Genomic DNA, 22580 nt, shown 5'->3' on the forward strand with positions numbered 1-22580 from the left:
AATTCAGGACCATTGAACTGAATGAGTTAACGACAGCCTTAAGATCAATAAAGGTCTATTTCTACAATCAGGATTATTTCCGAACAGCGAAAATGTGCGTGATTCACGTGATTCAGCCTTTACTGACTTACATGTAGCCTGTAACTTTGGCTCTGATGAAGCCCCGTATGGGGGGCCTATTATAGGTTTGCGGCTTTGCGGCCTGTACCCTATTTTAACGCACGGCCTCCGGATTTTGTTATGATTTCTTTACGGATTGCGGCTTCAGCAAAAGATGCGTCTTGCGTCTTTCGGTGTAAATTTGCAACGGTTTACGGCTTCTATGGTGCGGTTGCGGCTTCTAGCTGCAACGAGTAACGAGAGAGGCTTTGTTCCTTGTTGGCTCGAAGTCACCGTTTGGTCGTGCCCTTCGACCCATTCATTACTGAAAGTTTAGCGTCTTCAAATGTTTCACGGTATGTGAAAAATACTTGGGTACAGAAAAATACGAAGATTGACACAATAGCTTGCTGTGAAACAAAGCTAGAAACCTGAGAAACAGCAACTTCTAGCAATGTATCCTTTTTTCTTATTAGCGAGTAATTGGCTTTTTGTGTCTCTGGCCGTTTTAGAACGCGGCCGCGTCTTTGCGCTTTTTCATTGCGGATTGCGGCTTTTGGCTGATTTTTGCACGGTTTGGCGGCTTTTGGACCCCCTATAATACGCCCCCCGTATGCCGGGGCGAAATATTAGCCTTCACTGATTTACGTGTATTTATTGTTGTTTATTCTCGGCGTATTGCGGTGTTTCTTATTTACTACATTTTTATCGACTTTTCGCCGCAATAACTCCTTGGAGCCCGTCGAGCAGCCTGCTACAGTGACCTTTTCTTCATTCACACATTAGTCTTCAACCTGCTTTTGACCCCTACTTGCAAACCTTCTTTTTAATGAGCAAAGATTTACCAGTACAAATGTGTGGTACAAAGGAATCAGTGGTACAAATGTCCAGTTCCAGGGGGGCGTGTTCCAGGTATTGGAGAAGCGAACCCCCAATTTAAGCAAAAGTTGAACTCGAGGCTGCAGGGAATGGCGTAGTTTGAAGATGGCGCCAATTTCGTTGAAAAGAGGAAAAGCAGACGACCTTGCAAAGGAGCTAGTGCAAGCTGTTGCAAACTTAGAGAGCGGTACTGAAAATTCAAACATAGCTGTAGAATTTGCAGTATCAAATTTTAGGTTCCACAGGTTCCTTGATGTCAATTCGCTTGAAGTTTCACGACAGCTCGATGGCCTACGAAACAAGTTTATAATTCACTGTCAAGACAATAAGGCAAAACAGCTTGAATCTTTGAAGAAGGATTACCTTGAAAGTCCTTTTTCATCAAGTTTATTTGAAGCAAATACGGAATACCACTTTGGGATTTTATCACTGTTGCTGTGTCTTTCACAATCGCCAGTGAACTGTGCTGAGTTTTCAGAAACGAGAAATGACTCCGTACTATTGGAGGAAAGCATAGATTGGAAAGAGTATCTTTTGTCAGGAGAAGAGAAGCTTGAGCTTGGTATTGATATAAGTGAAGAACAAAGATTGGCTTTAGAAGAGACAGATGAAGACGAGGATCATTTTGATATTGCTGAAAGTGACCAGAAACTGGATAGAATATTGGAGCCTGTAGAGAGTACAATATCTGATGTAGAAGCCTCTTATCGAACATCAGGTAAACATTTATTGTCTCAATGAGGATGGTTCAGTGGTTAGAGTCACAGGCCAAAAAATCAAAGTGCTGGAGTTTGTGTCCCTGCAATGACCAAACTTACATTTAGTATTAAAATAGTTACCAGATCTTTCCAGACTTAAAACTTTGTTTCTTGCACTGACAAGTTCATTTTGAAAAGTTGTGATTGGGTGCCTGAAATCAGGCACATTTAGAATAATGTAAAATATTATTATAAAGGGACTTTGCACGGCCAATATGCAAAATCATGTGGATAGAAATTTGAGTGCGCTGGCAATGTATTGCAAGTCACAAAAAAAGTTTCTAGTCTGGAGCTCTTTGTAGTATTTTCAGGTGTATAAATTGAAAGGTGTTCTCACATTGAGGGAAAGGACCAAGTCACTGTGTGATACAATTTTTAAATTTTGGTGAGAATTTGAAAATTTTTGATGGAAAGAAAGATTTCAGTGAATATAGAAAATGAAAAACCTTCTGTAATTTATTTCTATCTTCAACATACAATTATCTGGAACGCAATCATGAAAGTTGCAAAAATCAAATATTTTATTGTCAACCCAATAAATGGAATTGAAGAGTAGGAAAAAATATGAATTCTTATTTTGTGGAAATCTGGAAACCTATCAAGAACTCAAATTTCTTGGATGTAGATGGCGAAAGAGAATAAATTGAAGATGAGCTTGTTATCTTATTAGTTGATGTCAAAGGAGAACCAAAAACTGAACATTGATTTTTTATAGATGGAAAGTAGTACAGGCCAAATGGCAAGGAACATGTTTTTTTATATTGAAATTCTATTGGTGTACCGAAAATACCGAAAATAAATCCTAACAGAATTTTTGGTAATTATTGTAAAGTTTCTAAAGTACAAAAATAACCTAGATCTATAAAGAGACATTTTACCAATTTTTCATCCATTTTTGTCATTTTTTCTTCTTTCAGTTAATGATGCTTATATTAATATTATAGAATGTGACCCAGAAAGAGGAGATGTTCAATGGCTTCAAAGAAACATTACCTCTCAGTACTGGAAAGGAGAAACTGCATACCTGCCAATGCTACAAGACAAAGTTGGTTTTGATAATGAGGACCAGGTTATGAGCGCATTTAAGGTAATGCCTCAGGACTCCAGAATGGTAAATTACCTCACAGAAAATGCAGTTGTAAGAGAAACACTTTGGATGTTGCAAGGAATAAGAACAACATACGTATACAGGTATTCATATCTTTTATATTTTGAAACATGCTTTAATTTCTTAACATTTTCGGAGTAGAAAGCTCATCTTTAAAAGTAGGTGTCTTACTAAAGTGATGTAGAAAGGAGGAGAGGAAGGTTTTGTAAGTAAGCAGCAAATTTTTGCAGGTTGCCAACTTCTAATGAAATCCCTGATTTTGAATTGCAATTCAATGCATAAAAATATACAAACCTCCAATGGTTGCAGCTGTATGCCTTACAGAAACTTTTGAATATGTTTTTCTCAAAATAACTTTTCACTTTGACACAGGTTCAGGTTTTGTAACACTGAAATTTTTAGGTTAGAATGCTAATCTATGTTAGATAGTCTTGAACTGCTTGAACTGTTAATCTAGAGATGACCAAGAACTGCATCTAAAAATGATTTTAACTCAAGGTTAGATACAAGTTGTACTCGTACACCCAACTAACAATCGCTTGGAAGGTGTAGCCTACAATCTCCCACACATTTCTGTCTTGGTAAAAGGTCTTAAAGGAAATAATGTGCTGCATGTTGGAAGGATGGTGGAGAGAGACGTAGAAGAGAGCTGTTGTACTGCCTAGCAATGGCAGTTAGCAACGAAAATATCATTTTTGGTAGAAACATTTCACTGCCATTTGTCGCTAGAGAACAGTGGTTGTCAACTGCAAAAAAACTTGCAAGGAAATGGTATTCGTTCTGATTAGGTTTTAATGGATGATATTCCTACTAACAAGGCACCGAATGGACTTGAAAAGGCAACTGTTTGATAGAGTAATACAGATGGTATCAGACAATACAGATAGTATAGTGACAAAGAGAGAACGGAAAGCACCTGTTTAGTTATACAGCAGATGGAACTGAATTTAACACAGTGGAAGTAAACAGATAAAAATAAGTGCTCGTGGCTACTTACAGTTCGCTTTGCAAATCACCGTGTTGAACTGGCTGTTCAATCTTCATTGGACATACTAGAGTTTATGTACGCTTTTAAATACAACAGATTCATGGTTTTCCAATATTGACAAACGCAAAATTAACAAAAGCATATTTCTAGGCCTCAAGAAGGCATTTGGTTCGGTAGACCACGCAATGCTCCTCTCAAAACTAACTAAATACGGGATAGCAGGGACTCCTCATCGGTGGTTCACGTCTTACTTGACAAGCAGAAAGCAATACTGTCAAGTTAATGGCTAAAAATCCAGTCTAAATCATATTCGCTGTGGTATTCTACAAGGCTCGTGCTTAGGACCTCTCCTGTTTGTCTTGTATGTTAATGACTTTGAACAGTGCCTCAACAAATGCACCTCAAATATTAAGCGGATGATACCAATGTGACGTGTTCTGCTGAAGATATCGACGAACTTTGCAATGATCTAAAAGCTGAGGTTGAATATATAGCAGTATGGTTACGGCAGAATAAGTTGAGTTTCAACACTGATAAAATGGAGTTTATGGTATTGGGTCACAAACGACACACCAAACATAGACCAATAGACATAAGCATGAAAGGAGAATAAATCAAGAAAGACAAGAAAGTCAAGTACCTAGGAATTACTGTGGACGAAAACCTAACATGAAATGAGCATTATAAAAAGCTAAAATGTAGAATTAAAGCTGCAATCTCGTCCCTCCAGAAACTTAAGAATATAGCTACCAACTCAATCTAAACTTGATCATGTGTATAAGGCACTGTTTGAGAGTAATCTGATACAATGACGAACTATGGGGCAATTTATCGAACACAAAGCTCCAACATCTTCAACGTCTACAAACTAGAGTTAAAACTTAGATAGAGAACTCTAGGTTAAAGGATGGGTGGAGATGTAATTGGCTGTCAGTCTCAAATATAATGCAATATGACAGAGCAGTAATAATCTATAAAGTAGTGAATGGTCTCTGCCCGGACAGTCTAAAAGTGAGACTTGTTCCCAGACCTCTGTTATCGAACTACTCAACAAGAAATCAGTTAGATCTGGACATGCGAAAGTTGAACCTAGAGTTCTCCAAAAATATTTTTTTTTCTTCTGAAGTAAAGACTTGGAATAACATCCCATTGCAAATTGGAACAAGTCCCATATTCAAAAGAAAACTGAAGGATTTCCTACAAAATTAGCATACTTCCCGAAGCATGATCCCTAGGAAGACCAGCAAACCATACTTTTCTAGTCTCTTTTTTTCTTTTGGTTTCTTCACCATTAGATGCAAATATATAATGAGCATTTTCATTTAGGTTAAAAACTAGTAGCTGATAGGGTTTTCTTGTATAAATATGATATGATGACGTCGATGAATTTTTCAAAAAAAAATTTTTTTTAAGAACTCTTTGAAGATTTAGTTTTTAACTTTGGCCGAAAATTTATTGAAAACATGGCATCAGAGTCCTGCTAGAGAATTAACTGTCATATATATTGGTAACCACGGTATTGACGATGTCATGAAAATAAATCACATTTCCTGGAACCTCTTGTCATTTCCGGGTTTAATTGGGTGATGGTACCCCATAAAGATAGGGATGTAATGGTACCCTAGTTGTTTGTCGCCCGAGTTAATTTATGTGGGCTAAACCCCTGTATTTTAAATGACTGGCTATTGTTATATATAATAATTTTATGACTTTTGCATTCTTATCAAAAAGCTTTGATGACAGAGAACACATTTTGCAGCCTCCAACTTTAACTTTTCCTAATAATAAAACTATTTCATGTCAAGATAACAAATCTAGAATATTTTAGCAAGCTTACATGGAATAACGTCGTTTAGTTTAAAAACTCCATTTTAAAATGAATGGAGATGAATTCCTTTAGTTGTTCCTTCACAGTTGCGATTCCTAGGATGGCATCGTCTAGAGAAGTTGTTTGGAGCTTTCGACAGTGCTAGATTCTGGAAAGCTGTTGATGTAGCCTTTTTTGTGAAATAAAAGTGTTGTTTATTGTTGAAGATTTCTTGGCTTTTTATTTTCAAGCGTCGTCTACAATGTAGCACATTTCCTTTTCAATGTTCTCCTTCTAGATATGTTGACAACAACTACTTCATAAGAGAAGATATCTGCTTGAGTCATATGAGCCAAAAGGCCTTGAAAAATAGTCTGGGACAATTCGCGGCAGCAGGAAACAAGGTTCAAGAGCTTAAAATCTTTGTTGCTGATGCATTGGACTTAAAAAAGAAAAATATGAAGATAATAAGAGCTTTTGGCTATGCAGTTAATTGTTTTCTAAAGAAAACAAGGAAAGATCTTGGGAGTATTGAATGCAAAATTGTTTCAAAAAACGAAGTGTACACTATTTTAACATTAGAGCAGGCTGTGGGATCCCTATTATCTGATGTCGATTTAGTGTATGAGATGTACAAAAGCAGCTTGGGGATGGCTAGAGGCTCAGAGATGGCGCCCAACGAATGTTTGGTACATGTGATTGATTCCTTGTTCAACACCGTTTGTAATCTTGATGCATTTGGAAGTGCAGGCTCATTTCAAGTATGTGCTTCGATACCTATATTTTTAGAAACCATTCGCCCATTTTTGAGTGATTTAGCGGTTTGGATTTCAAGTGGAAAGCTCCCAATCGTTGGAGGTGAGGAGTTTTTTGTTTGCGAAGATGAAATTGCAAGTGAAGATGACTGTACGGCTTGGAAACAGCAATTTCGCATCCGGCGATGCCAAGATGATGACACCCAACTTGCTATCCCACAATTCCTTGCTGGTTTGACTGACAAAATTTTGCTGACTGGAAAATCTTGTAGAGTGCTGGAGCGGGCTGGAAAAAGCTTTACTGATAAGTTTTCTCTTGTCTTTGAAACAGAGCTTTTTGAGAGTTTGATGGAAGGTCTTGGAATTTCCTGCAAAAACCACGAAATGGAAGACAAGGTGGAATTCGAAGAAGTACTTATGGTAGAAAGGAATACTGTGATTCTTAATAATGGCTTTAGTCAGCTTTTGGAAGAAAACTTTTCTGTCATATTCCAGAGGAATTATCAAAGATTTATTAATTCGGGAGAGAACCACCAAGCTTTATATGACAATTTTCAGAGTACGATAGAACAATCACGATTTGACATGTCCAAAATGGCTTCCTGTCGACAACCCTTCAGTGAAATTTTCAAATCAAGCTTGCAGTCTCTAATCGACGCAAGATATTCACAAGCTTCGAATGCTTTGCTGGGCCTACTCAAAGATGAATTCAGATTCATGCATCATTTTGGGATCATTAAAAATTTCTTCCTGATGGAAGCGGGTGACGTCATGAGCTCATTCTATTCAGAGATTTTTACTAAAATACGACGCAAGGAATTCTGGCAAAGCACTTCGTACCTTACGAGTGTGCTACACGATGCGTTGCAGCTACGTTTTCCAAGCCTTGTAGATAGATTAACCGCAGGAATCAAAAGTGACGCCCGCGGGATTTTGACAAATGTTGTTGGTGTGCAGTCCGCTGCAAGTATTTACCTACACTATGAGATGGACTGGCCGTTAACGATTATCTTTGATAGCAAGGCGGAGGAGAAGTATAATGCCATCTTCTGTTTTCTGTTGCAAGTGAAGCGTGCAGTTTGGTCGTTGGAGCAGCTGAGAATAGCGGAACTCTGGCGGGGTGACGCGCGGGATGACACGCAAGATGATTTTGTAAATCCAGAGGCAATAAGCACTGCACTGGAGCAACAGCAGCCAGCAACCGCTGTACGACAGAAAATGTACGTTCTTAGAATGAAACTTCTTCATTTTGTCCAGAGTTTTCATGTTTACATTATGACTCGAATCCTTCATAGTTCCGGTTTAGAGTTCAAAGCGCAAGTATCGGAAGCTAAAGACTTTGATGAGATTGTCACAATCCATCTTGACTTTCTTGAAAAAGTTTACGATCGCTGCCTGCTTAGTCCAAAGGTTGGTTTTGCAAAGGAAGCCATTACGAGGATCTTGAATTTATGCCTGAATTTTCAAAGCAACTGGGATCTTGGTTTGACTAAAGTGAAAGTGGATGAGATTGCCTCCATTGATAGAGAGTTCACCAAATGCAGTCATTTCATCCAATCGTTCTTGAACAATTTAATGAAAAGAGGGTCATTTCCTCATTTAGAATTGCTGTCCTTATCTCTTAGAACATAAACATTTGTTTGCAATGTCATTTCATTATCAAGACAGTTGATCGCGATTAAAGAAGGTAGTTTCCATATTCAATAGCGCTTCATCCTTCCCAGTTTTTTTTTAAATAAACCGACGCGACTAGTGATACAGAGGTTTTCATCTTTTTCTGCAACAAGCGTCCCATCCCTCATCCCAATTCAGTTTTCATATCTAAAAAATACTGTTCAAATTTAATGACTTATTTTTAAAGGCCTTCAATATAAAGATAAAATGCTTCCCCTCTTCACAATATCACAAGCAAAATCTCCTTTTCTTATATTCACGCGTTCAACCTTTCCCTTCAAAGTTGAGAAGTAGGATATAAAAGACAAATTTCATCCTAATTTCAATGTTTTGCATCTATAATTTGTCAGTAGGCCATCGAATGTGAAAAATTGCTATTTAAATACATAATTAATTGCAACTCTACTTGCACGAATAGCATAAAACGGTGCGAATCATTCCTTCGAATACATCGGTTTGGTGGAAATTACCACTTGTCCCAGCTTAAGGTCCAATAATACACTACTTTGGTATTGCATAATTTAGCGGTTTTCACTTGATGACGACTGGGTGTTGCGAGTGGTAAGAAGGTCCCATGAAAGGTTAAGTGTAGCAGTTACACCAAAGAGTTCTAACAATAACTTGCTTCTACATTCGAAAATTCTTGTAATTATATTCTTTGGTTGAATGTTTTACAGCAAAATGATTGTGAACAAATGCTTCGAGTTTTGAGGCATGATTGAGTTTGGCGAGACTTCCTGAGTGCCATAGAAGTTCTCAATCTTATAATCTTATCATTAGTAACGTAGTGCTATACACAAGCTTTCACGTTTCAGGAGACACATCGATCGGATAGTCTCAAATTAATCATTATGGTTCTTTATAAGTTCTAAGGAGTAAGAACAGGCAGAAAGTCGATTCCCTACCAGTATGTCAATTCTCTTACTAGCCCCATCTCTACGTAACAGAGTCTTTTGCGCATCTTAGAGAAAATCCTTTCAAAATCTAGAATTACATAGCACATTTTCGTGTGCTTAAAAATGTGGCTATAGGCTGACCGCCTGTCTACACATCAACGTATTTATCCACAGTCGATACGTAAAAATGCATTGTAGATCAAAATAAATATTTAATGCAATCCTTCATTTAAGGTTGATAGCAAAATACAAATGGAGACAGTACTGTGCTGCATTGAAAATATGTTCTTGTAACGTTTTAATTTCTGATAAATACTGCAGGAAATAAACGACAAAAAACTGTTGCGTAGTCAAATGCTGTTTTAGTAGGGAATGGGGTTAAAGTGCTAGGAGAACATGGTAGTTTTCAAGACAGCTGAACAAATTGTTCCACTAGCAGAATCAAACATGTTTTTATGGCCAATTTTTCTTGCTTGAGAAAATCATTCCACTTTTGATGAGAAAATCAGCGAAGAGAGGGTGTATCAAAGACTATTGATTAGGGGATCTGATGTGGGGAAAAACCCGTGAAAGCTTGATTTTATCACTTATCATAGTTCAAAGTCAATTGCGTAAGGGACAGACAATCCTTTTGGAATGACCATTGCTGTTGGGATTTCATTTTAATAAATGACTTCATTTTCCTATTTCATAAGAATATGAAACCACTAAAGAGAAATTGTTCATCTTAGAACACGCAGCCTTCATTTTTACCGGGTTCGTATGCCCTGCACTAAATAGGTTGAAGTTATCGACGCGTGGCTAGGCCGAGAAACGTTTTAACGTAGACTGCGATGCTTCGTGTCTTTCTAGACAAAACATTGTTAATTTACAGGAAAAATCTAGAAAGGAAAACTATATGGCGACCTGTTTCGTTATATTGAGATAAATCATTTGTGATTTTGAAATTTTTTATTTGGTACTTAAGTTAAAGTTTGTCCAGTCACTGGAGTGCAAAAAGATAATTCATGTATATATAAAACGAGAATACAAGTTAAAAAATAAATAAAAATGTACTGCATACAAATGTCCTTTTAAGCAAATCATTTAAATTCGTTTAAAAAGATTCTAAATGAGATTTTGATGAGATATACCGTCAAGACAAAAAAATCTGGGTCAACATTATGCATTTCTGGGGAAGCAAAGTGTGCTAGCTAACTATTGGCTTGGGTGTGGACATACCTTGAGTCTAAACCTTGGTCTTACCTACCCAGGGTGCCAGAACCTCAGAGAGTCAATCGCAATTCCTTTCCCCGTTCTTCATCCTTTGACTCTCTGAGGCTCTGGCACCAAGGGTAGGTCTTACCCAACTCCCGCGATGCTTCAGGCAGAGCAAAATATCGCTAAACGAAGACGTGCGCATAACAGGTTTTCATGTATAGCAGTATATACCATGCTTAGGGACTTTAGGCAGCGCGGCTATTTCAGGTATAAAAAAGATGCACAATTCCTTCTTTTAAAAAATCAGCTTCACAATACATTCCTATAGCTTAGAGAGTTTCCTTGTGTGTTTTATTTAGCATAAACAGGCGTCAGTTCCAGTTCCCTACTAAGAGGGAGGGGAAACTTCTTTTTATTGTCACTTTATTATTTATCGTTATTGTTCTGGCAGCAGAAAAACTTAGCAATGTATTGGGAATACAGCTGGCAGTTTTGTGGAGGGATCCACATATCATTTTAAATGCCAAGTTAAATAGTCAATGGTATTAACTAAATACAAATTAATTAAATATTAAACGGCAATATCTCTGTGCGACCATGTCATCCAATCTTCGATACTTTGCACAGAGAATCTGGCTGCATCGATCTGATCTGAGACCGCTTCGTGAGTCTGAAGAGAAAGAAATGCGGCATGCAGGCCGGCCTTAACGCAAGTGTGAGGTTCGTCGCCGCGAAGGATGCTTGCAAGCATTGCTCCAGCGAGGCTGTGGAGGAAGGGAACTTAATTTAAATATTGACGTATGGCAACAACAATGCAAAAAGGGGGCAGGGATTTGGAGAGAATAATCCACTTGATATACAAACAAAATTGATCCTTGCATTTAACGGTGAATTTGGCATTGACCAGCCCGAAATTAATGTATTTTTAAGCACAGAACACAGCTGCATTGAATTGGCTCTGGGGTATGTATACGAGCGGGTTATGCACAAAAATACCACATCTTAACATCTTAATATTTTATGGTAACGATGTTGAACAGAACTTTTACAAATGGATCCAGACCACCTGGAAGGGGTTAAGCCCCATATTCTTCAGTTCATTTTATGGGGTGAGATAATTCAATAACTATCTAATTTTGCATAAGACGTGAATGTTTCTTGAGCTCACTGTACTGAAATTCAGTTTTTACGATTGCAGGGAACAACTGCACTTTGCAAAGCATGACATACCAGGTTTAAACCATAGCCAGGTATAGTCTCAACTTACCAGTCACCCGCACCAGATACCGATTTGATGTCTTTCCTTGGCAAAAGATCTTCACCTACTGACGGATAATGTGTAGCAGATATAACGCTTGATGTATGCTTTTTATCAGGCACCTGACCCTTTAGAGGGAAGGGATCATTACAACCTTCATTCCGTAAAACCAATACACCGAATCGACCAAGAGTTATTATTATACAGTTAACACTTCCTAAGATATTACGACCAATCCTGATGCACATTTGGATTATCTGATCCTCCGTCGGCCCCTCGAAATCAAACGGACCTTCATTGTTGAAGTTCATCATGCCTTCTTGCCTCTTTGTGATTGTCGCATGGATGGCTTGTAGCTCGCGTTTATTCGGTGAAATATAGGTTATAGCATTGTAGTCGGCAGTAGTGAATGGTTTTCTTGCTTTTGAGATATCAGCCGGTTCGTACCACACTAGAACAGACAAAATGATTCATCACCAAGAATAATTTGACTTACAAGCATTTTTACAAACTAACTGCTAATTATTAACTTTATATTTTCTGTTGTTCATTCAATTTTCTAAATACAACCTAGAGATACAAAGTATCCTTTATTTGCAGTGACAGTATCAGATTTTCGAAGGTGCTCCCATACCCTGTTCTGATTAAAGTAACATTAGTTGTTCTTATTCAGAGTTATTTGGTAGTTCCATTTATTTGCCTTCGAATGGATTTTCGATAAATATATAACATTTTTCATCCTGTAATATCTAGTGGATAATCAAAACAATAGAATGCGAGAGATCACATATTTATTGTTTGCCTTTCAGCAACTCTAGCGTCGGGCATAAGAAAGCAAGTGTCATTGCTGGTTTCCCGATGTTGGAAAAAGCACATTGAGTATTGAAGCAAACCCAGTAAATGGTTCATTGCAACATTTCAATGTAAGTAACAGAATCCATTAAGGAAATCCAAAACTAGTCATTAATATTCAACACTTAAAATTCAGCCACTTGATATCGACTATACACTTCACAAATGATATGATTAGGTGAACCACTTATTGTGCAGAATGACAAAATCTGTGAATTTGAAAAAGAATTTTTGGCTTTGTTCAAAATTTGGTTCCAGAAAACACTTTCGATGTCTTTTTTTAATGCCAGGATACAGTTAATATTCAAAGATTTCCAGGAAAGACAGATACTTGAATCTTTGACCCAAAAGCCCATAAAACCATACAGGACACCCTTACAGTTGGTCTAGGTGGTCTACTTTGATACCTGGAACTTGGTGAGTGTTGCATATACCAAGCACATATTCTATTGCTTGTGTTGTAAGGTTGCCATCTATCAGGACAATTGGTGCACTTTTTATATCCTCTTCGAAGTCCTGAATCTATAGTAAATGGACATCAAAACTGTAGAGAATACTTGGATGTCAATGCGAGGATGGTGCGATGATAAAGTAAGGAAAAGACGTGAAACTCAAGAATTCATCATCGTCAAATATAAAAAGATGAACTCCTGTAAACAAAAACCTGCCTTTTAGAGTCAGGCTGATCTTGGATTAGTTTTAAAGATGCAATTGGAATATTAAGGGTCAAATATTCTTACTTTAGGATCTTATTTAAATAGTATATTTTGATGACGAACTTGTTAAATGATGGCTTGCAAAAGAGGGTGTTTTTTATGACAATGGATAGTTAAAGGAAAATGCTTTAAAAATAAGACCTTCTGATTTGTCATACCAAAATCAGTTTCTTAAAACAAATTGTTATTTCAAGAAAGCTAAAGTTCAGGTTTTTCAAGCGATTTGCTGCAGTATTTTATAGTTTATGTTATTTAAAGAAACCAGTACAAATCAGCAGAAATCACAGCCCTACTTAGAGGTCACCCAATTGAAGAGATCTCTAAATGAATACAGATGCATACGGAATATGTGAATGTTTTTATAGCCCTAAAACTGTTCTTCGATAGCTGCAACCTTCAAATCCAAACAACATAATGGATTATAGGCAATTTGAAATATGTTCCATCTTGATACAGTTTCAGCTGCATTGGATACAAATACTGTCTCGATCTTGTAAGCAGTATTGCATGTATATTTGACTAAGAACTTACATAGTCTGGTGTTATTTGATCATGTATATCCATATCTCCAACCCCAAGAAGTAATTCACCTCCATTGTTCATTATTGCAGAGTAACTTGCAGTGGAGTATTCTGATGTCATCATTACCCCTTGAGTGTCCTGAAAATAAAAAGATAGTTAGCAATTAAACACTGTGTTAGACTGTTAGTCAAGCTTATGCGCGTGAACAAAATTATGACTGTGGAACTCACCATGTTTAATTGTTTCAGATGATCCATGACCATAGCACCGGGAGCATCTTGTCCAATAGCAGATATCAGCAGTGGATTGTGATCCAATCTTGCCAGACATTCTGAAAGGCAGTCAGGCTATATAGTTCAAGCTTGAGAGAAAGGTGATTAAATTAGCTTTTTATGTTAAGTTGAAATTTTGGTCAATGTTTTCTGACCGTATTTTTTAATAAGGCAGGCCAAAACACATTCAACCAGTATATTCTACTATGCAAAATGTGATACAGGTTCACTTTTGGTTTAATGCAATACAGGTATGATATGATACAGCCAATTCTCTAAACGAAATGACTCCAATGAATAGATCCAAGAAACAAAATCACATTTTCCAGGAACGTCTGCATCACTGTCAATATCTAGACATCATCTTAGTATTAAGGTTTTTCTTTACCAGCAATATTTCTTGCAACTCCGCCGAATGTTTGAAATAGTTTTCCCGTGTTTGTAACTTCAGCCTGTGAGATAAAGAATCTAAGAAAATGAAATATTAGTTCTCAATAAAGAAATTTATAATCCAGAAAGTTTAAAAACCATCACTTTTGTCCAAAAATGTTTGCTTTTAAAAGACAACCAAAATAATGTGAAACTTTTATTACATTGTAACAATCGCATGCTTTCAGACTATGCCCAGCATGGAATGCAAGTTTTCATTTAAATGGGCCAAAATGTCCATACACTTAAAGCAAAGTGTAAAGAGAAGTTGGAAAAGTAAAGCTATTTGTCACTTTGTAATGTTTTATGTACTGTTTTGTTTAATATACTTGTTTTTTAAGATTTTAGCCAGTTAAAGCTTTAGGCAACTAATCCATGTTTTAGATTTAAAGATTTTGACAATTTTCTAAAGCTTTGGTTATTCAAAAAGATGAAAAAGACTGTATGTTCTTAAAGAAGGTGCTTCTAAAAAATTGATTAACAATCAATAGGTCTATTCTTAATAAAAAAAATTAAGTCATTTTCAAGCATTGTCAAAAATACACACCAAAACATCATATGAATCAGTCACTGCTAGCAGATCAAAGTTGCAGCCACCTATTATAACCTGTTAATTGAGAAAAACTAAGATTAAATATTTCTGTAAAGTAAATAAAAGAGTAAAAGATTGAAAATGAATAGCTTAAAATATATACTGAATTTTATATAAGTAAAGATAACTTTTATTAAATACTGAAGCAAAGCATAGACTAATAAGCAAAGAATCCCAAAGCAAAAATGAGAATCAGACTAACCAGAAGACACTTTACAAAGAAAAAGCCATACAGAGTAAAAATCTGAAGTCAAAATTCTAAATAAAATACATCCAGTCCTCGACCACAAGTGAAGTGCCCCTCAGTGGTTGAATTTGAATGACTGTGTCAATACCATCAAAGGCATAAACAGCTCAAAAAATTTTCAGAGAAGGTACAATCTTGACAAAGGCCAAAAAGCTGGGTATGTACAGATGAGTATCACATGCAGATTTCATTTAAATTCCTAGCTATACTCAACTTTTAATAAGACTGTCTTTGCTGTAAAAAATTTCCCTTGTAAAAATATATCCTCAGCTGAAACCTTTTTCCTGTAAAATCTTGAAAGTCTAAGGGTCCTTGGCTCTGGTTTTTCCATGATGCCAATCTTTTCTTGTTTGTTTCTGACAATATGTTTATGACAATTTGCAAGTTCTTGAGGGCTGACAAAAAGTATGCAGGGTGTATTCCATTGGGTATTTGCCTATGTTTCTATCCTTACATTGTGTTGCCCTTTTGGTTTCTCTGTAATTGTCATGTACGATATCTTGACCTTCAGGCCAGGCCTTGCAAGGAGAGCTGCTCAAGTTTGATCAAGGGCCTCCACACACACATAGAAAGTTCTAGGAGCTTAATTGATCGGGCACCTAGCGTGTTTATGGTCTCAAAAAATTAAATACAAAAAACCAAATTTTGTTTTTGATGATATTTGATGATGCTCAATCGAGGGCCTAAAAAATTAAAGGTGCTCAGTTTGTCAAGCATCTACTTTTTGCTCCTCACATGGCCTGCTTTTGGCATGATCATACTTGCCATGTTTTCAGCCATGGCATGCATAATGGATTCTTGTTACATTTTTCACAGTCTTGCATTGCTTTTTCTTCGTTTTATCAATAAAAAGAAATGGAACTTTCGGATCTTAGAAATTAGAGTTTGAAAGAGGCAAAGCAATTAATCAAACTTACTGGTCTCTTGATATTGTTAGGAGTTTCAGTGCTGACAGAGGAAGTTTTGTTTGAATGACTGACAAATGGCATCCCAGAAGACTAGAAATGAAAAATACAATAACAATACTAGTTAGTTGCAAGCTAAGGCAAAGAGAGAGCATGAAAAAAGCTTGAAAAATTGCAACTGTTTTGTGTCAAGAAGTGGAATGTAAATAAATATATAAACATACTGTTACTAACCAAACTTTTTCAAACATTTTGTTAAGAGCAAATAATTTCTTGTTAATAACAATCTTACCTGGGGACATTTCTGCTGACATTAGCCAAACATTTCATAACTTAAAATATATAAACAGTTGAAATAGAGAAACCTTTTTAAGGGATTCAGCTGTTGTTGACTGGACAGCAAGCTTACATTCAGCTTTCTTGACTAATTATATATATATATATTTTCAAACAACAATGAAATCACCCCAATTTCTAAAGAATGATATATACAATGAGGCTGATTGATTCTTACAGATGGTTCACTGCTACTGCCAATGAAGTCATTTTCATTCACCTTCTGGATGCTTGAGAGCTCTGCTGCTATCCTGGCCCCAACATAAGCATTATTTTTTATCAAAGAAATATCTAGCCATATTTAAGGTTGAATAAAGTCTGAATCTCTAGGGAAAATTTGATGAGAATTTAAAGATAAATTGTTTCCATGCTGCTCAACAAAGTAAACAGTTGTCAAAATTTTTGAGTTTCAATTTAAAATTAAAGTTTATAGGAAAGAAATAAAACATTGTGAATTTAAACTGATGTTGGAATTAAAGGAAATTTTAATAGAAATTTATCTTTATGGATAATTGCAAAAAATGATTTAAATTTTCTTTTAGAGAGGTTGCACAAATTATTTTTTGAGATTGCACATAACAAATAAATAGGTGACATGAAATAGTTACTGCTGGTAAAGGCCAACTGATAAAAGTATTTATTTTGTAAATGAAAGGGTTGATTTTGATATCAAGCATGACAGTTTGAAGAAGAGGATACTTGCTTGCAGTGATCTACCATCAGTTAGTTGGTTAACCCTGTCTAGAACGAATGGTGTTACATCTTTACCAGATATATTCTTTTGCCTAGGAGAGAATGAAATGCATTGAGATAATTCCCCCACAACAGTTGGACACAGGATGATAAATTAAATCTCTCAGGTAAGATTGAAATACAATGGAAAATTGAGCTAAATTATGGCATTAGATGGTTCCATTTGATATATTTGTTGAGAAAACAAAAGCACGAAATGGGAACTGAGTTTCAACAATGTGCCAAACTAGAAGTTTACATTGAAGACTAAAAATTAAACACACTACACTTAAGGCTATGGTAAGTTATTGATGCTGGGGTGTAGATAAATAGGATATTGAAACTTTGTTTGGCTTTGAGACAGATTAGGAGGCAGATTTATGCAGTGTAGATGTCCATGAATTTGATACAAGTTAAGGTCTTGTTGGTATCTTCAGTGTCACCTGAATAATTTTATCATAGCCTCTTCTAGATCTCCTCTTTGACAAAGAACAGCCAACATCAGTGATAGTTCTGAGATTAATGTGCAAAAATGCAGCATCTTTACTTATTTTGCAATCATCAAATCCACAACCAAGGGAATAGCATCTTGTTTGTAAAATTCAAAATTTTCTATGATCCAAAATTCTTGTGAAGGCCATTAATTTGTGAAAAATAAAAAGGGTATAATAGGGGGACAATTACTGTGCTTCTCTCAGGGCTAATTGGATTGCACCTTCTATTTCCTGCCCCAGTTGACTTTCTTCTTCAATAATTGGGACTCCAATGACCATTCCACTGTTTAGTTGTAATGAAAGGCTTTCTTCTATGCAGAGGAGAAATTATAGATTAAGAGTGCATATCTGAGCTTAATCTTGGTATTGTGATGCAGGGATGAAAACTTTTAATAAGAATAAAGGAAACATTTTAAATCTAGTCTAGAAAAAAGAGCACGACATGACAGCTAGTTTTTAGCATCTTAACATTTTAATCCAAGTTGCAATAGGTAGAAAGGCATGCTTTTAGCAGTAATTATCTGATTCTAACCCATATTTTATTGTTAGATATATCATAACAATCACAAGAGGATGGGAAATACTACAAGGGCAAAGAATTAAAACACAATAACTACCAATCATTCTTGCAACGTCATATGGTTTGTCGAAATTGTACGGAGCCTAAAAAATGGAAGTTCAAGTCAAATTTATATCACAAATGGCTTCTCTTGCTTTTTGTATTACAACAGAAAGCCTGATAAAAAATCTTTGTTCATAAAAAGAAAAATCATTTTGAAGTAGCAATTGATTTAAAGCAGTTCTAAAATATTTTGAACGTACCTTGAAGCCACTCTTAGCTGTAAAGAATCCAGGAAACTCTCTATTGTTCCCATATGCTACAACTGGTACACCCTGTGTTTCCTAAAAACATGTTGAATTTACAGAAAACGTTCTAACAAGTTACAAATGGAATAAGATTTGATATGTTTTAATTTTTGACCATATACTCTAGAGAACAAACACAAATTTTCAATTTTACAGAAACAGTAATGATGTCAGAGACCAAAACGAAACAAAAACAGAAGACTTGTTCTTTGAAAGTTGAGCTAATATAGTTAAGCAGACAATAAATCTTGACCTTATGAAAAAGACTTCTCACAGGGAACTAATGTTGTTTTTATTTCATGGAAATTTGTGTCTACCTACCATTGTTACATGCAATTTAGTGATCCATGGTCATTTCTAAGTCATATCAATCACTTTTTTCAAGCATTGTTTGAAGCATTCAAAGAAACATTTAACCCAAAGCCAAAAGATGGAAAGACTTAAATACTTACTAAATACTCTAACGTAAGGCCAATATCAAGGATTGATTTAATGCCAGCACAAATGACAGCCATTGGGGTTCTGCCAAGCTCTGTCAAGTCAGCACTCACATCAAAAGCTATGAATACAAAACAAGTTTTACCCTAACTGCCTAAAAACTTTGAAATAGTTACACAAGAAGACGAGTTTTCAACAATAACATATTATCTCAAGAATTGTTTTTCATGAAAACCCCTTAAATGTTTGATTATGGAATGACAGTATTTTGACCATTAATTTGGAAAATGCTAAAAGGCTGATTTTGACCACTAATTTGGAAAATGCTAAAAGGCTGAGAAGCGATTGCGTCTGTCTCTGTTCTTATAAGCTTAATATTTTATAGGCACTCAAATTTAGAAAATGATAAAATAATCAAGTAGATATAAAAACGTTTACAAAAGGTGTTTTCTTTGAGTAATATTGTTGTTTCAATATTTTATAGAATGAGATTTGAATATACTAAGAATATATTTTTACATAACAAGACAAGTATTGCAACACCTGCAAAGGTGACTAATGGCTTTGACTTTTAAAACAATGATTTTTCGTTGTTAATTTGCTCTCTTATCTTGCACCATTGGCTCATTAAACAATTTTCTTTTTAACACCACTTCTCCTTGACCTTTGGACAGTTCCTTTAGTTTTGATTTTTTTTTTAATTCTTGATACAGTAGAAAAATGGCATACAACAATTTTCTAAATTTATCTTGTCCTTCAATTCTATTGTTTTTGCCACCGCAATTGTTTTGTTTATAGTTGCAACATTTTTTTGATGTAACCATGGTTCTTCCAAAAATTTTGAAACACTTACTAAATTTTCAAAGTTTAATTGGTATTCTAATGTTTTTGTTTTCGTATATAGGGAATATTTTGGCATTGATTTAAAGATTTGCAAAATTGTTGATGTTTTGGAAGCCATTATGACTAGGGTGTTGAAATACTTTATATATGTTCAAAATACTATTAACATTCAGGAGAGAAATTATCATGCTTTCACTTACATTCTGATGCTCCACGATGAACTCCTCCAATACCACCAGTGACAAAGATTGGTATGCCTGCTTTGTGAGCAGCTACCATTGTTCCAGAAACAGTTGTTCCACCTGAGATGCCCTGAGAGGGTATTTTAAGTTATTCAATGATATGGCACGCATCTTTAATTTCAAAACGACTTTTGTAGAATGAAGAAATGGAAACAAAAAGCATCTCATTACACCTGATCATTAGAAACTTTTTGACATATGTTTCATTACTACCTTGCTCATTCCATATGCAAGGTCCCTTCTTGATAATTTTAGCCTTTGACTTGTATCGTCTTGTTTCCCAAGAAATTCAATTTCATCTTCAGTCAGCCCTGTAACCAGAGTGAAATTTGACTTCAGGTTTTCAATATCAAAAGTATTGGCTTGTCCCCTTTCCCTTCAAAATTTTTTTTGGTGAATTGCATTCAAGCGCAACTAGTTAGATCTAAGAATAGAAAAAAATCAAACAGAAAATGAAGAATGTTAAAGCATTTTATCTTGTTGGTCTCTACTTTAAAATTAACTAATAACATAAAAGTTAAGTTTTCTTTGATCTTGATGAAAGTTATTTCCAAACAAAGTTATGGGCCTGGGTAGCTTTTGAATCAGTGTGAAGAAGAACTAATCAAAATAAATTAAAAAAAATAAAGCATTTAAGTTGTTTAACGCAATTTAAGGTTATGGTAAACGTTTTCTGATTTGATATCAAGGTGCACTTAAAGCTAACCTCTTTATCAAAACCTTTTAATTATCCTTAACTGGAATATCAGGGAGCTGAGTTGCAACTTTTGGAGGGTGAATTACTATGATGATTTTCTTCCATTTTTACAACAGAAAATACACATAATATACAATAAAATACACATAAAATACACATAATATTATGAAAATAATTATAATACCTTTATTATAAATAGACATTAATACAAGTTTGTAGATATTGTCAAGGACATAAAATTTCAAAACAAACAGAGAGCTAAAGTTACAGCCTACCAACAATAAGTTTCCCATTTACAACACCAACTGTGGCTGGAAGAACATTTTGCTCTTTAACAATCCTCTCCACCTCTATTGCAGTTCTGCAAATAGTTGAAAAATTGAAACTTAATTGAAAATTAATGCATAAAAAACATTGTAAGACATCCTTTTTGTAAATAAAACAACTGGAACTATGCTGGTGGCAATTGTAATGGGGTCATTGTGGCTGCAATCGAGAAAAAACTGCAACCCAGTAGCCAAAAGCCTTGGAACACAGAAATTGGCCTAATCCTAGATGGGACTTTTAAATGATAATGCTCCATATTGCTATTTTACATAAAATGAAAAATTAGAGATTTCAGGGACCTACAATTCTAGCACAACTAAGACCTTTCTGTTAAATTCTTCCTTCCACCACCCCACACCCTAGTTGTAGACTTTGTCATTTTGCATGCCCTCAAGTCAAGGTGTTCCAAATTTTTGGCAAGATTGTAGTTTTTGTGAAAAGTAAAGAAATATTAAAAAATTAGGAAAATAATCAGTTTCAGCATGCAGATAACTTCTTATTATTAACCAGGCAATAATTCTTTGAGTTACATCTGCTTCTCTACCAACAACTTGCCTTCGCCACATTCTGGTAGCTATCTATTTTGCTTACCAGAATTTCTATAGTTCCAATGGTAAACATTATATATATCTGTTATCTTTTTGAATGATATACATCAATCACCTAATATTTTCTCATTTTAGGAAACAGATACGTGCAAAGGAGGGTGAGCAATGGCAGAAAACCAGTGGAGCAGGGAGGAAGTCTCCTTGATCATAATTCACAAAAATACCATCCACATACTTTGTGTTTTCGGGATATGGCATCCCGTGAGTTATAATGGTTGACTCCAAAGCAACCACAGGCTCTTTCTTTCTAAGTGCTTCTGCAACTGCTGGATGGACATGGAGACATCTTTTCTGGTGCTCTGGTAAAATCCATTTTCTTCTCAATTTGTTTTGATTACAAACACGTGGAGGAGGTAAAATACTTTTTCTATGGTAATGTCTTTGATTGTAAACAACATTGCAGCTCCTATTTATTTTAAATTGCGATGCAGCTCTTTCTAAAACTTGCAAACTTTCATTTCTACAGAATGAAAATGTGGTGTTTGATTTCATTAAAGGTATAAATGATGCCATCCTTCCTCAAATACACCATTCACCGATCCCATTCACCACAAGTGATTTGTTTCCCGCGTCGTATTTTCGTATTGAATCTGCCTCTTTTCGATAAAGAGGCCAAGTTCTTCGCCGCAATGGTCCCTGGGAATGGTGTCTGCAGGCCGCATGCGCTTTACCATTTCCACGAGGAACTTCTTTCCTTTCTTCTAAGTTGATTTGGTAAGTAGGCAAAAATGAGACTCTGGCTATGTTGAACACTAGTGGATACATATGATATTGAACATACGCCTTTAGGTTTAAAAGTTGGTTTGGGTTAAATTTTGTGGTGTTTTAGAGCTTTTCCCCCATCAAATCGCTTTTATTTAGCTAAATATTTTATTTTCCCTACTGTATTAACAAGGCTTGTCCTACTTTCTATTTCTTTACGGTTTTCATAACGCCTGTCTGTTTTGAAAGCGATCCCGTTTGATGTTTCTCAGGAATAGGAATGTTGAGGTTCAGTGCAAGTACACTAGTTTTTCCGATCACCAATCTTGAAGAAATC

General features: G+C 35.7%; 2 protein-coding genes across 5 annotated transcripts; one reads left to right on the forward strand and one right to left on the reverse strand.

Annotated features, from left to right (window-relative positions):
- The first annotated feature begins 708 nt into the window (after positions 1–708).
- Positions 709–20221, forward strand: LOC135689552 (gamma-tubulin complex component 5). Of its 3 annotated transcripts, none has more exons than XM_089108536.1 (6): positions 709–1696; positions 2681–2927; positions 5938–12345; positions 13761–13885; positions 17083–17153; positions 18069–20221. In XM_089108536.1, exons 1-3 carry the CDS (start codon positions 1084–1086, stop codon positions 8024–8026), a joined length of 2949 nt encoding a protein of 982 aa, XP_088964662.1. In that variant the 5' UTR covers positions 709–1083; the 3' UTR covers positions 8027–12345; positions 13761–13885; positions 17083–17153; positions 18069–20221. The 3 variants fall into 3 exon arrangements, with proteins under 3 accessions (XP_088964662.1, XP_065062874.2, XP_065062873.2); XM_065206802.2 differs by having other exon boundaries at positions 5938–11414; positions 12232–12345; positions 17083–20221; XM_065206801.2 differs by having other exon boundaries at positions 17083–20221.
- LOC135689553 (uncharacterized) lies at positions 8378–22054 on the reverse strand. Of its 2 annotated transcripts, none has more exons than XM_065206805.2 (18): positions 21717–22054; positions 20882–20967; positions 20123–20220; positions 19868–19979; positions 18839–18945; positions 18342–18422; positions 18137–18182; positions 17710–17830; positions 16993–17078; positions 16472–16584; positions 15970–16050; positions 14761–14820; positions 14173–14236; positions 13743–13843; positions 13522–13650; positions 12682–12796; positions 11432–11873; positions 8378–10928 (listed from the first exon to the last, which is right to left on the reverse strand). In XM_065206805.2, the coding sequence occupies exons 1-18, from the start codon at positions 22052–22054 to the stop codon at positions 10736–10738; spliced, it is 2373 nt and encodes a 790-aa protein (XP_065062877.2). In that variant the 3' UTR covers positions 8378–10735. The 2 variants fall into 2 exon arrangements, with proteins under 2 accessions (XP_065062877.2, XP_088964663.1); XM_089108537.1 differs by having other exon boundaries at positions 20123–20333; positions 21717–21748.
- Between the last annotated feature and the right edge of the window lie 526 nt (positions 22055–22580).

Source organism: Rhopilema esculentum, chromosome 5 (genome assembly GCF_057945365.1).
Source record: "Rhopilema esculentum isolate cy_ngs chromosome 5, ASM5794536v1, whole genome shotgun sequence".
NCBI classification, from domain to species: domain Eukaryota; kingdom Metazoa; phylum Cnidaria; class Scyphozoa; order Rhizostomeae; family Rhizostomatidae; genus Rhopilema; species Rhopilema esculentum.